The following is an 18217-nucleotide window of genomic DNA, read 5'->3' as shown; positions in this document are numbered from 1 at the left end:
GATCCAGTCCCGACAGTGCCCGAAGCTGCGCATTGCGTTAGCGTCATGCGGGTATTCACCGAGAAGAAGGGGCTGGCGGAAAAGATGGCTCGCAGCGTAAGTGAGTTTGAGCCGCTATCGTTGCTGCTAGGTCGCTGTGTCGTCAAATGCAGATTACAGACTTTGTCACCCGAAGTTAATAAATTACTGCATGTTTTTTGTTCTTTCATCGCACTCCCTGAAGGTTTTTTTTTTTTTTTTTTTTTTTTTTTTTTTTTTTTTTTTTTACAGGTAAGTGGGAGACCTGACACTATTTCGGTTAAGCAGTACTACCGTTTAGTACGTACTTTCACCGAGCTCTGGCCAACTACGGTTTAACGAGGTTTCACTGTATAACGAACCCAGATAAAATGAAATATCAGCTATAACAACGTAAATGAAGAGCACTGTTGCAATAGATGTAGTGTTAGAAATATACCTTTACAGCAATTTTTTTGGATATAACGAACTTGTTTTTATGTATAATGTAACTTCGTTATAATGAGGTTTGAGTGTAATTACAAAAAAGTCTTTAAAGTGGTGGCTGTACTCTGTAGCACTCCCACAAGTTATGCTAAGAGCTGTCACGCAAAATATTGTTCTAGTTTTTCGTTAGACTTCAACAACCCTTATTTGACCAAACTATTCCATTCTCACAATTTACAAACCCACTGCCCTAAAAGACATGTCCAAAATAACTCGTTACTTTAATGGTACATCGCACGGTCAGTACCTGTGTTAGGCAGAATGTGTGAGTGGCAGGAACAGTGGAAAGAGCATCGATCGCATGCCGGAAAGAGTAGATCTGCTGGTGGGGATCGCCGACCAGGAGTTTGGCACACGGTTGTCTCAGCACCAGCGAAAGCATGGCTGCAACAAACACACCACCAATAATGCAAACATGGCCGGTAGACCCAAAAGGCAGTATCAATGCACAATCGTGCAAAGGCACCATCTCTGAAGTTCATGCCAACTTAACACGATGGCCGTACACAGCAGATGCCGTGCGGATTTACAGGAATTCAGTCATGAATTGGGAGAAAAGCACCTTGTCATGGGTTTTTTTTTTTTTGCTTTTTCCCGGGTCCCCTAGGAAGCAGCTCTTTTTTGAAACTTCCACTGCACAAGCATCGAGACATCTGAAAAGTGTGCTGGTAGGCCTTCAGAGTTGTTCTGGACAGGGCTGTGGTGATTTCACCACTAATTGAAGTAAAAGAAAAGTGTGATGTTTATTTTTATACTCTCCTATCTTCTGGACGATCTTGTGGTTCCTAGGAAGTTTGAGGAATCAAGCATGCCCTGAAGCCAATGACAATGCAAACTCTTTTATATCCATTAACCTGCTACAATTGTGACATTTTCTTTAAAAACTGCAAGTTAGTTCTCAGGTACTTAACTCAGCTTCATTATCAATGATTGTATCTATTAAAAATACAGGCTCCTTGATTAAATCTTCTCCTTGTTATACATGTTGAAGCAGTTATATAGGTTATATACATTAAAACACTTATACAGGTTATACATATTGAAACAACTTTAACCCTACACTAATACATCTAATAACTCATAATTTTTGTACCAGGGTTGCAGTCCTGTGCTTCGTCAACGAATATGGCATCATAAGAGCCCAGTGATGGTTGTCGCAGCTGGTACAGCTTGAGGTAGCCGTCATGCGTCATCCGCGCCTCCACATCGTTCCTGTCCTTCATACGAGCCCAGAGTTGGCTAGCTGCCTCACACACTGCCTGCAACAAACCGCGAAAAATGAACGTCCTGGAGCAAAAGCTTGGAAGAACTCTTAAAGAGTGGATTATTCCAAGGCAACAAAACTGCTCTTTCAAGCCTTATCTGTAAGGCTGAATGAATATCAAACACTTAAGAATAATACCTAACTAGAATATTGTCCAATTTAACTTCATTCTTGAACAGAACAGTAATTAGTATCCGGAAATAAAAGTACAGTGCTGATAGTGTTCATAGGAAATTACTATAGTCAGTACTGCAAAACCAAACATGAAATGAAAACAAACGCAACAGCTTTCATTTCACACGAGGTCTGTTAGAAAAGTATAGAATCTTATATTTTGCGAGCTCCTGATGGATTTGAAACAAGCACGCTTGCATCAGCCGACCTTGAACCTCCGTGCGCATGCGTGAATTTCTTGCCGCCTGCCAATAACGTCAGCCGCTGAGACGCAGCGTTTTAAGTGAGGTAGTGTGCAGTGGGCTTGTCGGTTTTTTAATTGAAAGGAAAATTATTGCATCAAATTTTGCTGGAAACTGCGCGACAGCCAAGTGCAAACCATTGGGAAGATCAAGGCGGATTTCGATGACGATGCCACGAGCCGCACACAGATTAAGGAGTCGTACAACCGGACTAAAAATGGCTGCGCATCAGTGGAGAGCGAGCCACGCTTCGGTTGGCCATCAACATGCCAAAAATGACCAGGCCATTGCCGAAGTGACCGTCGTGCGACTATCTGAGAAATCGCGAAAGAGGTGGGCATCAGCACTTTCTTTGCACATCCCATTATGATCAAAGATTTGGCCATGAAGAGAGTTGCGGCTAAATTCGTGCCGATACTGCTCCCGGTGGAGCAAAAGAAACTTCGTGTTGAAGTCTCACAGGACATGCTGGATTTCGCAAACAGTGACCCTAACTTCATGAACGACCCGGAAACTAAATCCCAGTCTTCACAGTGAAAGCATTCCACGTCACCAAGACCAAAAAAGGCTTGCCAAGTGCACAGCAATGTCAAAGTGATGCTGAGGGCTTTCTTTGACTCCCGCGGTGTACGCACCACAAGGTCAAACAATCACCAAAGAGTACTACATAGATGTCCTCTGTCGCCTACGTGATGCTGTGCAGTGCAAGAGACCTGAGTTGTGGTCAACAGGAAACTGGCGCATGCATCACGACAATGTTTTTGCACATTCTTCACACTTAGTTTAGACTTTTTTTGGCGTAAAGTCAGACTCCTGTTGCTCAACAGACTCCTTAGAGTACTACAGAGATGTCCTCTGTCACCTACGTGATGCTGTGCAGTGCAAGAGACCTAAGTTGTGGTCAACAGGAAACTGGTGCATCGATCACGACAATGTTTTTGCACATTCTCCACACTTGGTTTAGACTTTTTTGGCGTAAAGTCAGACTCCTGTTGTTCAACAGACTCCTTACTCTCCTGATACCTGATATAGCCCCCTGCGACTTCTGGCTGTTTGCTAAACTCAAGAGGACATTGAAAAGAGAGCGATTTCAGACAAGGGAGAATATTATGGCAGCAGAGACAGCTCAGCAAAACTCCACTTCAAAACAGGCCTTCTCAGAATGCTTCCAACAATGGCAGCACCGCTGGGATAAGTGTGTGGAGTCCCAAGGGGACTACATTGAGGGCGATTAGGTTTTCAACGCTAAAGTCAGACTCCTGTTGTTCAACAGACTCCTTACTCTCCTGATACTTGATATAGCCCCCTGCGACTTCTGGCTGTTTGCTAAACTCAAGAGGACATTGAAAAGAGAGCGATTTCAGACAAGGGAGAATATTATGGCAGCAGAGACAGCTCAGCTAAACTCCACTTCAAAACAGGCCTTCTCTGAATGCTTCCAACAATGGCAGCACCGCTGGGATAAGTGTGTGGAGTCCCAAGGGGACTACATTGAGGGCGATTAGGTTTTCAATGCTCGTATTATGCCAGTTTTTTTTTTCCTTCCACCAAAGGTCGGGTACTTTTCTAATAAACCTCCTTTGCCATATGCAAGCTTACTGCAATGGTTGCAATACACGACTACGTGATCTCTTATCGACCATATTGTCAAGCAAAGCAGCTTTATGCCTGGACAGAGCTTATTGAGTTCTGTTGATTCTGATACAATTACATGTAGGAGCGAAAATGGAGCATGAGAAGAGGTTTGCGATTCGATGCCCGTAAAGTATGTGCATGTCTGGATTGGTGAAGAGGGGAGAGCGTGAGCCTGTGGCCCTGCAATCAAGCGGGCACTGGCAGCTCGGGGACAGGAGTGGTATGGCTAAACCCAATATGGTGGCTGTGCTAACTCTAAGAGCGGCTGGGCACACGTGTAGACTGTGTGCCCCTTCTCACAGATCATCTCCACAGGTTGAGCATCCCAACCAGCTTGCCTTATGTGAACTCTATTGCTGTATATTACTACTGCTGAAATTTGCATATTTACAGGTTCTACAGACGCATCAGATATGGGTGGCTAGGTTCGTTGGTGTTGCCTCACACGTCCAGCAGATGATGCAGTCAACAAAGTGTTATTTTGGCTGCAAGTGAATGAACCCCCCCCCCTTTTTTTTTGAGAATTTGGCTATGTTTTGACAACACGAATTTTATGTGATATGAATATTTCAATCAATCAATCAATCAATCAATCTCATTTTTATTACAAACCAAAGAAAAGATTACAAGATATCTCGACCGTTAGCCTACATTGGCTAGTGATCGGTCGATATCAAAGTACATAAAAGCAGCTTAGTAGAGCATATTTAGCAATAAACACATATATACACAATTATTTATACATATAACTATTCACATATGCACATACATACTACATTCACATATGCACACATACTACATACATAAGCGCGTGTACATATATGCATTTTCACAACAGACCCAAATATAGTTTGTTTCATCATCACCGTCATATATAATAAGTGACTGGGTAAAAGGACTAATTAGCGCAGGAGAAAGTGAAAAAAAAACTATATGTATGTCTTGATGCTGCAAGCAAAATAATTTCACACTGTGCTTAAAATTTCTTGCCACTTTAACTTCCAAGGGTAGTCGGTTCCAAATTTTAGTCCCATGAAATTCCAATAAGCGTTTTCCATATAAGTTATAGCTTGTAAAGTAAGTTAAAATTGCAATTCATGACGGCACATGAAATTTGCATCATTGAGATCTTACCACCGTATTTTCCGGTCTATAAGTCGCACCCTTGCATAAGTCGCACCCCCCTCAAAATGGCAGTTTTTCCAAAAAAAAAACGTATATAAGTCGCACCGGTGTACAAGTCGCACCTGCTCACCCAACCATCGAGTGCCACGTCATGAGAAAGCACTACGAAAATTCATGCTAGAGACAGCCATCGCGCTTGCAAGTTTCCAGCTGTTTGCACACACGAGTGCGAGCTCTTCCCAACATACACAAAACACAATATTTTCAGTCTGAAGTATCTTTATTGCGATGGCTAGCAGCGTTTAATCAAATCCATCGAAGTCTCCGAGTCGCTGACAAATAGCGCAGCTATTTCGGGTTGTACTCCGGGCACGTCGTCCTCCAACTCGCTCGATTCGGACTAAACATCGGTCACACAGGGGATCAAACCGGTCTTGCGAAAGCCCGCCACAATGATCTTGTCAGATATTGAATTCCATGCTTTGCTCACCCATTTCGCCACTTCCCCTACTCAGCGTGTCTCATGCGCCCCGTTTTAGTGAAGCTGTGTTCACCCTTCGACATCCATGATTCCCACAAACGTCACAGGATGGCCTTAAAGCTGCGGTTAACCGAAATATCAAGTGGCTGAAGCATCTTGGTCATGCTGCCATGTATAATTACAGGCATACAATTCTTCGAACCGATCTTTTTTTTTTTTTTTTTGACAACGACGGTGATATGTGCCCGCATACTATCCATCACCAGCATTCCTGGCTTCACGTGGAAGAATCCGTAAAGTCGACGTGAAAAACAGCGGTCAAGCCACACACCCATCATTTCTTCGTCCATCCAACCCTTTGTCTTCGCCTGAACCACCTCTGTAGAAAGGAAAATACCTTTCGGCAAGGTTTTTCTCCTAAAAATAAGCATGGCAGGCAGCTTGGTGCCGTCTTCGCAGCAGGCGAGCACAACGGTGAAGGGAGACTCTTCGTGGCCTGTTGTCCTCACCATGACAGTCTTTTGGCCTTTCTCGGTGACGCTTCTCCCAAGCGGGATGTCGAAGGTCAACGGCACTTCATCCATGTTGACAATGTGGCTCGCGCTGATGTTGCTCTTCGCTACTTCCTCCCGCACGAATGAGCTGGAGCGTTCCAGCTGCGCCTGGAAGTTGTCAAGAAGCTTCTGACACACTGTAGTGCAGGCTCTCATCACAAGCTGATTCGGCCGCATAAAGCGGAAGCACCACGACGGACCACCATTGAACCCCACAGTGTTTGTCTCCGCTGCCAGAGCCTTCGCCTTCAGGCGCAGCTGCACTGTTGATAGGCCTCTTCCTTCGGCTCTCTGTTGCAGCACCCCCGTTCGCAGACTACGCTCTAGGTCCGGCCAGCGTGCCTTCTTGCCGCGGTTGGCCTTCTTTGTAGACTTCATTGTCCGGAGGACGCTGTGGGCTTTGCGCCAGTCCCGGATCATTTTTTCGGCGACATCAAATTCCCTCCCTGCAGCATTATTTCCATGTTCTTCGGCATATTCAACTGCACGCAGCTTGAACTTGGCATCTAAACTTCGCCTACTTTGCCTTTTATGTGGAGCCATGGTGCCGTTGTCGATTAGCGAGGCCGCTGAGCCTACGTTACACGCTACGACTGGCACTACACACGCGATGCGCGCATCAAAGCAGCAGCCATGAGTGCGGACAAAAGTGACGGCAAAGGAAGCGGCTCGGAAATCAAAACTCGCCTTTCATCATTTAAAAATTTTAAAATCCCTGCACATTTTCACCCCTCTTTGAATATTTATTTTCTGTGCTAAGCTACATCAGCTGTGTTATTTCTAGAGAGTTAATTTACGACTACTTTTATTTTTTTGTAAAATGCGGTTTCTGTGCATGGCAAAAGGGGGCGCACGGCAATATCTAGGCTGCCGAAGCGCTGAAGCGGCCGCAGCTGCCGCGGCATCAAACCCAATTTTGACTGTATATAAGTCGCACCGTTGTATAAGTCGCACCGACGAAAAATTCAGAAAACAACCGCGACTTATACACCAGAAAATACAGTATATATAAAAAAAATATAACTGCTCATTATATAATTAAAGGCATTCCTTAGTAAGCATTCTTTGCTACTATTCACAGGTGACACTGCAGCGAATTCATATCACATTGAAGCCTGCATGTTTTGTAGCACTCTACTTTATACAGTAGAACATACGTTCTCAAACTGGGTTCTGCGGAACCCAGGTGTTCCATGAAAGGCATTTTAGTGTTCCAGGAGCAGTCATAATGAGTTAAACCAGCTTTTGTTTTACAAACATTAGCACTGAATATGACTTCAATGAGAAAACTTTCAAGCAATTTTGCATTTAGCAAAACCATCACATCCACACGTTAGGTGACTGAAGGTACTGAGAGACCAACGCAGTCCTCCAAGAGTTCTCAAGCGCGTCTCTCATAATCATATTGTGGTTTTGGGACGTTCAACCCCACATATCATGTCAAGACTTGTCAAGCAGCGCACACGCCATGAAATTTGTGTGATTTGAAGACCTGCAGTGACAAAGTTCATAGGGTGTTGGTCATAAATGCCCGTGAGCACGGTTTGTAACACGTGCATGGGGATCAATTCATTGATTCTGCAAGTCAGGATACGGAAGATATTGGCTGTGTAGCGAAGCCTCCAAACTCTGAAATGGATTGATTGATATGCGGGGTTTAACGTCCCAAAACCACTATATGATTATGAGAGACGCCGTAGTGGAGGGCTCCGGAAATTTAGACCACCTGGGGTTCTTTACCGTGCACCCAAATCTGAGCACACGGGCCTACAACATTTCCGCCTCCATCGGAAATGCAGCCGCCGCAGCCGGGATTCGAACCCTCGCCCTGCGGGTCAGCAGCCGAGTACCTTAGCCACTAGACCACCGCGGCGGGGCGTGAACCACTGCTCAGGTGTCCCACTTTGCTGCAGACAGTTGTGAGGTTGACTTTACTCTTTATTTTTATTCCTCATTTAAAATCACTTCCCCGTCTGTGGCGCAGGCAGCGCCTTCCGGTCCGAGCTGTCGGCGGCCATCATCCGGCTGAAGAGCGAGGGCACACTGCAGCTGCTGCGCCAGCACTGGTGGCACGAGCACGGCGCCGTCAATTGTCAGCGCGAGCAGCCCGCGCGAGCAGCAAAGGTCATGTCTGCGTACCACCCCAAACAGCCTCAGGCTCCTGCACCCCTGAGTTACACCCAAGTGGTCGCCAGGCTCCCTCAAGTCGTTTCAGCACCCACCCCTCTAACTTGCGCCGAAGCTGCCGCTCGACCTCCGTCCTTTGCAGCGGGTATTCCCGCTACGTGCGTTGACGTAACCCCTCAGCCTCAGCTTCCGCCCACCATGCAGCCTTTGCAGCCACCGTTCCGTCCATCGGCTCTTGCGACATGGGTGAGACCTACCCCGGCGAACCGATGGCGCACACCCGACAACTGGCCCATCTGCTTTGCCTGCGGTTTCGCCGGTCAAATATTCCCCTCGTGTACAGCCGGCTCCCATTTCTTTGCCTATTGCCGGCCAGCTCAGCTGTCCCTATTATGACGAACCACCGTTTATGCCACCGCGGTCTCGCCCAGGTACATCTCCTCAAAGGTCGCCGTCTTCACAACGTCGTTCCTTGTCCCCCATGCGGCCAAGTTCGGCTGCTCATGAGCGGGAAACTAGTCGTCGCAGTCCCCGAGGCAAGCACTGCAACACTATTGCGATGCAAAGTGAAAGACCTCAGAACAGCCCCTCGAATGTCATTGACGTGTTTGTGGACGGTGTTCGTGCATCGGCTCTTATTGACACTGGAGCTGCCGTATCAGTTATGGACGAAAAACTTTGCCGCTTACTTCGAAAAGTGACGACGCGACTTCCTGGGTTGTCCCTCCGTACTGATAGTTCCCATCGCATTCATCCTACAGCAGGGTTCACAGCTCGAGTTGTCATTCAGGACGTTCTATATGTCGCCCAGTTTATCATCATTCCGGCATGCTCTCATGACGTCATCCTGGGGTGGGATTTTCTCTCCCGCAACGACGCCGTCATCCATTGTGCCACTGCCGAACTTGAACTCTCACCCTTCTTGCATTTGACGCCGGAAGACAGTCCCTCGAAAATCGCATTCATCCTACAGCAGGGTTCACAGCTCGCGTTGTCATTCAGGACGTTCTGCATGTCGCCCAGTTTATCATCATTCCGGCATGCTCTCATGACGTCATCCTGGGGTGGGATTTTCCCTCCCGCAACGACGCCGTCATCCATTGTGCCACTGCCGAACTTGAACTCTCACCCTTCTTGCATTTGACGCCGGAAGACAGTCCCTCGAAACTGAGCAAGATTCTCGCGAAAGACGATACCGTAGTGCCTCCAAGCTTGACAATGGGTGTATCTGTCTACTGCGCCGGTCTCTCCGACACAATTGCACTCGTTTCGCCATATGACCGCGCTTGTAGCAGGAAAGGGTTGCTAGTACCTTTCGCAACCGTGCAAGTCACCCAGGGCAACGCCGCTATTTTTGTAACCAACCCATCCCAGTACACTGTTACCTTGCTTCGAGCGGAATGTCTCGGCAGAGTGGAACCAGTCGACGATGCACAAGTCCTGGACGTACTCGATGACTCGCGTTGTCTCAGCTCTCGTCCCATCAATGCTATTTACACTTCTGATCCGTCATCTGCTGATGTATTTGGCCCCTCCATTGCTGACAACCTTACGGCGGTACAGCTTTCCCAGCTTCTGGACCTGTTGCAAGAATATCGTTCTTCTTTCGATGTCGAGCGAAGTTTTCTTGGTCGCACGTCCGCTGTTACGCATCGACACTGGTGCACATCTACCTTAACGGCAACATCCATATCGCGTGTGGCCTGCTAAAAATCGGGTAATTAATGAGCAGGTTGAGGATATGCTCCGATGCGACGTTATTCGGCCCTCGGACAGTCCATGGGCGTCTCCTGTTGTTCTTGTTGCGAAGAAAGACGGTTCTGTGCGGTTCTGTGTGGACTACAGACGGCTCCATAAGATCACTCGCAAGGATGTTTATCCACTGCCGCGCATCGATGACGCGATTGACAGCCTTCACAGAGCCGAGTTTTTTTCTTCTCTTGATCTGCACTCCGGGTACTGGCAAGTATCCATGGCTGACGACGCTCAACCAAAGACTGCCTTTGTCACACCCCATGGCTTGTACGAGTTCAACATCATGCTGTTTGGTCTATGTAATGCACTTGTGACCTTTGAGCGGATGATGGACATCGTTCTGCCCAACTTGAAATGGCACACGTGCTTGTGTTACCTCGACAATGTCGTTGTCTTTGCTCGGAATTTCTCTATGCATCTCCTATGTCTAAAAGAAGTTTTCACACGTGTGAGCAATGCCGGCTTGCAACTAAATCTGAAGAAGTGCTGCTTTGCAGCACTGCAACTCACCATCCTAGGGTACGTCGTGTCCAAGGACAGCATTCTTCCTGATCTGGCCAAGCTTCAGGCCGTAGCCAAATTCGCCAAACCTGCGTCCGTCAAAGAACTGCGTAGTTTCGTGGGCCTGTGCTCAAACTTTCGACGCTTCATAAGAAACTTCGCCACGATCATATCACCGCTGATGAAGCTCCTTGGAAGTAACAGGCCCCTCAATTTGTAGTCATTCGAGTGCGACGATGCGTTCGCAAAGCTGCGCCATTTGTTGACGTCTCCTCCCGTTGAACGCCACTACGACCCTACGGCGGCCCCAACGGAGGTGCACACAAACGCCAGTGGTGTAGGCCTTGGCGCTGTCCTGGCGCAGCGCAAACCCGGATTCCCTGAATATGTCGTAGCATATGCAAGCCATACACCCACGAGAGCCGAGACAAACCACATCGTCACGGAGAAAGAGTGCATGGCGATCGTCTGGGCCCTTACAAAGTTTCGACCTTATGTATGGTCACCCATTTAATGCCGTCACCGATCATCATGCACTATGCTGGCTGTCATCATTGAAGGATCCCTCAGGCCGTCTCGCCCGTTGGGCTCTTCGCTTACAAGACTACAACATCCGCAGGCTGTAACGCAACGGACGCCAGCATGCTGACGCCGATGCCCTCTCGCACTCTCCTCTGCCCGAAAACGACGTGCCCTGCTCCATAACCTCAATCGCTGTTTCTGCCATCGATGTTGACATCCTCACTACCGAACAGCGAAAGGATGATTGAATCGCCCTGCTGATAGACTTGCGTCCGCAACACCACCCACGCTTACCATTGTGTCGTCGAGCTCAACATTTTGCCATCCGTGGCGGCCTCCTACATCGACGCAATTACAACGGAAATGGCCGGCAGTGGTTACTCGTGATAGCCTGCATTCTGCGGTCGAAGATATGTGAATCTTTCCATCCTGATCTGCAATGCGCGCACTCTGGGGTATCCAAAACTTACTACTGCATTCGAGTACACTACTTCTACCGCTACGTGCAACAGTTCGTTCACTCTTACCTCGCTTGTCAACGCCTCAAACCGTCAGCACACATGTCGCTCACCGGTCTGCAACCGTTACCTTGCCCTGAGCGTCCGTTTGGGCGTGTAGGTATCGATTTGTATGGACCATTTCCTCTGACGTCAGCTGGTAACCGCTGAGCCATCGTTACCGCATACCACTTAACGCGATATGCCGAAACCACCACTTTCCTTGCGGCTACTGCGCGCAATGTTGTGTGCTTCCTGCTGCATCAATTCATACTGCACCACGGACCACCCCAAGAGCTTCTCAGCGATCGACGCCGTGTCTTCTTGTTGGAAGTCGTCGAAGCCATTCTGACGGAGTGCCATTCTGTCCACCCGCAAAACTACAGCTTACCACCCGCAGACGAATGGCCTCACCGAAACTTTAACCGCACCCTCGGCGACATGCTTTCGATGTACGTTGCTGCCAACCACACGAATTGGGATAATATACTGCCCTTCGTCACCTACGCCTATAACACTGCCCCTCAGAGCACGACTGGTTTTGCACATTTCTTCTTGCTGTACGGAAGGCACTCGCCGCACACCATGGACACGATACTCCCATACATGTCGGATACATCTGAGTGTGCACCTATTTCTGAGACAGCCAGGCTTGCTGAAGAGTGTCCCGAGCTTGCCAAGACTTTTACAACGCAAGAGCGGCAGAAGAGTATTCGTGATGGCTGCACCACTTCTGAGCCCATGTTCCTTCCTGGTGCGCTTGTATGGCTCTTCATCCCGACCTCAGTAGCTGGCCTCTCTTCCAAACTACTTCCCAAATACGAAGGCCCCTACCGTGTCATCGAGCGCACATCTCCGGTCAACTATCTGGTCGAACCCGTCGAACAATCTTCAGACATGCACCGCCGCGGGGGCGACATCGTCAACGTGGAGCGCCTGAAGACTTATCATGACCCGCTCATAGTAACAAGCTGTTAGTTCGCCAGGCGGCTCCCTCTTCGACCCCAGGGTAATTGTAGCGAAGTTTCCAAAATCTGAAATAGGTCGAACTCTTGAGTGGGGCTACCCAACAAGGAGGCCGCTCGCGCTGTGGGTCCTTGCTTGGCCGTGACTGTCGCCATAGCGTATGATCGCTGGTGAAGAGGCAAAGCTTAAGCTATATGCATCCCACTGACATGAGCTAACAAATGATACATAAAATGATGTTGCTTAGCCGTTGCAAGCTTACTATCAATCACTCTGCGTCAACAAGTGTAAATACCGTATTTACTCGCATAATTGGCGCACTCGCATAATAGGTGCACCCCTAGTTTGGTCGCGGAAAATTCGATTTTTTTTAATTCCGCGCATAATAGGCGCACCCCGAACTTGGCCGTGATCAGAAACGATTCTACCCCCCAGCGGTACAGTTGGAACGCGGTCCCCGTACCCTGAAGAAAAAAAGAAGGCAAATCGATGAGCAAATAAAAAAAATTCGAAGTGCAACGACCTAACCAACGTGTTTGTCGAAATAAAACTTGAAAAAAAAAAAGCGACCATGAGCGAAAAAAAAAAAACGGCTGTTCCATCAATTACTGATACCCCCCAAATCGCCGCGCTTTTTGGAGGTCACGTGTACAACGCCGGGGGCTCGATCGCCACCACCACCATCACAGAAAAAGAAAGAAACGCCATTTTGCAAGCGGTGTGCGTATGTTGTGGTCGTGTATTGAACTTTGGTTCCACCATGGGGAAGTGCGCCATGGCCTCGCACTGCGAAGACGGACCACCCTGTGCCAGCACTTGCCCGCAGCATATGAGGACAAAGTGGTGGACTTCCACAGTTTTGTTATAAAGCTCCGACAGCAGAAAGACTTCATTTTGTCCCTGATCGGCAACGCTGATCAGACCCCCCTTTGCTTTGATATGCCGTGGAACACGACAGTGGAGGAGAAAGGTGCACGGAGCGTCATTGTCAGAACGTCTGGCGCTGATAAACAACGATGCACCGTAATGCTGGCGGTGACAGCGGATGGGCGTAAGCTACCGCCTTACGTTATTTTTAAACGTAAGACGCTCCCAAAGGCAAAATTCCCTCAAGGCATCTACGTCAGAGTCCAGGAAAAAGGCTGGATGAGCGCGGAACTCAAGGTGGATTGGGTGAAAACAGTCTGGGGTCGGCGGCCGGGTGGTCTGTTGTTGCCGTCGATGCTTGTCCTGGACAGTTTTCGTGGGCACCTAGTAGACCCCGTACGAGATGAGCTAAAGGAGCTGCGCACAGATCTGGCAGTGATTCCGGGCGGCCTCACATCGATACTGCAGCCTTTGGACGTGTCCTTGAATAAACCTTTCAAGGACAATGTTCGAAGGCTGTACACCACCTGGATGGCTGGAGGACAAGATCAGCTGACTACAAGTGGTAAGATTAAGAGGCCGCCTGTGGAAATGCTGTGCGCTTGGATCGTGGAAGCGTGGCAGGCGATCTCCGACGAAGTCGTCAGGAAAAGCTTCAAGAAGACAGGTATCTCGAACGCACTGAATGCGAGTGAGGATGATATGTTGTGGGGTGCGGATGATTCAGACACCGAAAACGAATCCCCGCTCGGCGAGGATGAATGTGTGATCTCCGACTTGGACTCCGAATAGGGAAAAGGAGGAACAGCTACGACTTTTGTGTAAATAAATTTTACGTGTGTGTGCGCAGTTGACGGCTCTCGCTTGTTCATTAAAAGGTACGTAGGTATGTTTGTTTTATGCTGAATTAATTGGTAAACGATAAAGTCGCCTTTTACTTGACAAGTGTGCAGATTTAAAGTGCAAGAACCAAGTTGAAAAAATTTTCGAAAATTTTACCCCGCGTAATTGGCGCACCCCTAACTTCGAGCCGGATTTTCTGAAAAAAAAAGTGCGCCTATTATGCGAGTAAATACGGTACATGGCCTCTAGTCGTATGAACAACTAATGGCATGGAGGCTGCATTTTCAGCTGTTCTTGGATAAAATTTGACTGAGGATGGGTGAACAATATAACATTCGAAGCGCATGGCAATTTTGTAGAATAACTTCAAAGTGAGTATTTCAAATAATATATCACAAACTATAAAGCAAAATGAGCATTTTTGCCATGATCCAACAAACTTGGACAATATTTTTAAGAATCGGTGCTAAGTACAGTCGACTCTCAGTAAATAGAACCTGAAGGGTTTGGAAAAATATGTTCCATTTATTATTTATTTATTTATTTAGGAGTTCTGTTTACTGAAATATGAACAAGGGTGCAGAATAAAAGCCCAAAACCAAACATAGCAGAGGCATTTCCTCCGTTTAAGCAGTCGTTCTGTTTAACAGATTTCTGTTTACTGAGAGTCTACTGTATGTGCAAATGCGACTGTTATGGTTACAATTAGAAACCAAATTTTAATGATGGTGGAATCTGAATAGTAATAGAGCACAAGTCAAAAAGCTTTAAAATATGCTACATTTTAAAATTTATAATACTTAGCACATATAAGCCCATGTAAAACAATTTCAAACTTACATTTAACTTTCAATTATGACTTTGCGGCAGTGCAGATTTCTTCTGGATAGGTGGTTTCACAAAATAGCAGCCCAACGCTGCATTGAAACCTCTTGTTTGAACGATATACATGTGGTCAAATGCACGGCTATTCGTTCAATAAGTTTGAATTTGCATCAAGGGGAAATAGAATAGTGCAATATTTGTTCAAACATTCAAAGTGCTCGAATATTCAACCATTCAAACATTTACCTCCTACTATGCCACCACACATCGCTGCTGTCATGCAAGAATCTCTATGGAAGCGCCGTGTACAGTGTCACTGGAAAACAGCTACAAAGCACACACCTAGAAACGATCGTGAGAGCGCGACTAAACAGAACCCACTAGAAACAACAGACGAGAATAGGCGTACCTCTTCTCGACGAGTGTGCCTGTCCTCGTCAGTTTCTACTTGCGTGTCGTGTTTAGTTGCGCTCTCACAATGGTTTCTATGTCAAAACACTAACAGTCAAATCTTTTAAAGCACCCACCGATTGGTCAGTCGAGTGCACGGGCACAGGCCGGCCATACTCTTCGAGGGCAACTACATGGTCTGGAACGTGGGCCACAGTGATTTGCAGGTCGACCGAGGCCAGAAAGTTCTCCAAGCTGCTCAGCACCAACTTTGCAAAACGCAGCCGCGGCATGCGCGTGGACGATGACACCGGCACCAGCTTGCTGACGTCCAACACCCGTATCTTGGCCGAGAGCTTCGCCTTGTATCTAGACGTGCAGTAATTCCAGTGCTCAACGCTGGTTCAGTCAAAGATACATGCCTATTTAACTACCTAAGGAGGTTTCTGTGCCACTAAGTTACCAGTTTTTTGTTATTTTATGAAATGTTTATTAGTCTCCTAACACGCATAGTTCTTATTGACTGCAGGGGTCGACTGTGTTATAGGCAGGTAGAGTAAAACGTTCCTTAATATACATCTGCTTAAAACGTACATTGGTTACATGATAGTAATTCCATATTTCTAACCTAGTTTACCTAAAGCCTAATGTACTTTTGTTAAGGGGACACATGGTCTTGCAGAAAAAAAATCGTGTGGAAATCAATTTTCTGATGATACTATCTTTATAACCATACAGATATTGCCACAACTGATGACTAAGTTTCTTACATTCTGGATTGGTATTTCAGCCCCAAAAGCAACTTATATCACCTAGACAAACTATATGTTGAGAGAAAGTCTATCAAAAATACTCTTTTAAGACATGCTGCTGAATGACGCATGCTGCAGCAGAAGGCATGCATGTTATTATCCCTGGTGGCTACTAATCATCTAATAAAAATATTTCAATTATATCTTTACATGTGGTTCAAAGTGAGATATAATTTTTTTCTTGAATTTCCTCTAAATAGGCTTTCACTCACCATGCTTGTTTAGTGCAGCAATTCATCAATATGTGGGATAGCTACAGCTATACTGTTTTTCCCGTTATGAAGTTAAATACATAATGCCTGAAGAGCTGCCATCAGATTTCTTTTAGTGTTCTATTATTTTTAATGCATCTTTGTTTTTGATTGTTAGTATCTGTACAGTAAATGCTGAACTTCAATTAGCTGCTAAATAGTTAATTGATGTTACATTTGAAAACTGCTAATGGCATTTGCTTGAGATACATGTCCTTAACCTTGAACAGTAGAACATTCGTGCCGCTTCAGCACTGTTTTCGAAATACTTACCCAAACAACCAATGCTGTAGGATTAGTGAGAGCGCTCCTGAAATCTTGAAGGTCGTGGATTACATGTTTGTAAGTTCTCTTCTATACTCCGTAGATGGCACCACTTGACATGGTGACAGCTACGGGACGTACCATTTAGTAATACACCACGCTTTTGCATTACCGGAATACCGGGCAGATTAAACACCTATATCCCCACGGGGAATCCGCGCGCATGGTACAGCAACAGCGTGGGCAGCATAGACGCCACGCTGCACGCAACTAACCAGGAGATGATAAGAGTCCGCACAGCTGCTCTATGCTTCTATAAAACTGCCAGTTGTTGATTAGTCCCAGATCGCAGTAGATAAGCGCACAAATGTATCGCGAGAAACCGAAAGTGTCCATTCTGTCACCATCTCAGTCACTGCATATCCGAGGCATTGTAATAGTTCTGAAATGCTCCTTAGTGTCGCCTCTGCACGCTATAAAACGGCTGTTTATGAGTGCTAGCCTCAGTATCTTTTCCGCATTTTGGCAAACAGGAAGAAAAGACTTTCTAGTGGATACTTTAGGCAAGATCTGCCATGGTACCGTACCTGTTTATTGGTGGCAATGGCACAGGCCTAGAGATTCGCATTTGTACTTATAATCCTGCATTGCCGTTTAGTGCATAATCATGCCGCCCTACCGGCAGGTACAAATCATCGAGCTTTCACTGCATTACTAGATAATTCATAGTTACCGACGTTGGTGCCACCACTTTTGCAGGAAAACAACAGTCACAACAGCAATAAGACGAGCACTAGCAAGCCCTACGAAGAAACAAAATTACGTCATCAAACTACACTGAATGTGGATGCGACTGCGTGGTTTGTGTAGTCAACGCTCAGTGTTGCTCGGTCGACGATGACAATCGGCTAGATCGGGTGTGTTACATTTCCAATCAATAATTATCGCGGAAATTGATGTTAGTGCGCTGCAGCTCAGATTGGTGCAGAATGGCGCAATTGGCACAACACTTCCACCCCTGAGCTATGCAAGTCGGTTCAGAGCAGATTTTTAGGGTCACACATCACTGTTAATTATTTTTTTTGTTTCTGATAAACATAAAAAATTCCAAAGATTTTGCTACCACACACTTGATACGGATGCAGCGATCAGGCTTACCACAGTGAGCTTCATCAGGCTCAGTTCTGATGAAGGCCAGAATCGAGGCCGAAACGTCGAAATAAACTACGTTGTGACCGCTCACGGAGGATCTTCTTGACTACATATATATAATAGCTAATCTTCAAATGTTGAAAATAAATAAAACACTGCATCACACATAAACAAGAAACTAAGGACTACAGACGAGAAAATACTAGGTTATCTTCATTTTAAACACCATAAGCCACTATCATAATGAATTTAAGAAACTTATGTTTCGGCCATGAAAGCACCACAGATGACATGAGAGCTGCGAGAAAAATAAAGATAAGAAATGCATTTGCTGCCCTGATGCTAGGTGATGGCGAGGAAAGTTTTTTCTTTGTTCTTGTGATCGTTGTTATATGGACGCTGGGCAGATTGGTAATTCAATGGCAGTGCCAAAATGTTCGTAACGGTAACCTAGCACATGGTCAAG

General features: G+C 46.5%; 1 protein-coding gene across 4 annotated transcripts in view; it reads right to left on the bottom strand.

The window, feature by feature from the left end:
- Positions 1-18217, bottom strand: part of LOC119174163 (F-box DNA helicase 1-like) — a 158934-nt gene that overhangs the window by 75435 nt on the left and 65282 nt on the right. For all 4 annotated transcript variants that reach the window (XM_075896078.1, XM_075896077.1, XM_075896075.1 and 1 more), the window contains exons 10-12: positions 15410-15641; positions 1598-1763; positions 752-888 (exon numbers count right to left, since the gene is read on the bottom strand). In XM_075896078.1, the coding sequence (XP_075752193.1) occupies positions 752-888; positions 1598-1763; positions 15410-15641 (535 nt within the window). The remainder of the gene's footprint in view (positions 1-751; positions 889-1597; positions 1764-15409; positions 15642-18217) is intronic.

This window comes from Rhipicephalus microplus, chromosome 5 (genome assembly GCF_043290135.1).
Source record: "Rhipicephalus microplus isolate Deutch F79 chromosome 5, USDA_Rmic, whole genome shotgun sequence".
In the NCBI taxonomy this organism is placed as follows: domain Eukaryota; kingdom Metazoa; phylum Arthropoda; class Arachnida; order Ixodida; family Ixodidae; genus Rhipicephalus; species Rhipicephalus microplus.
Note: the sequence above shows the minus strand (reverse complement) of the source record. Positions and strands in the feature narration are given on the sequence as shown.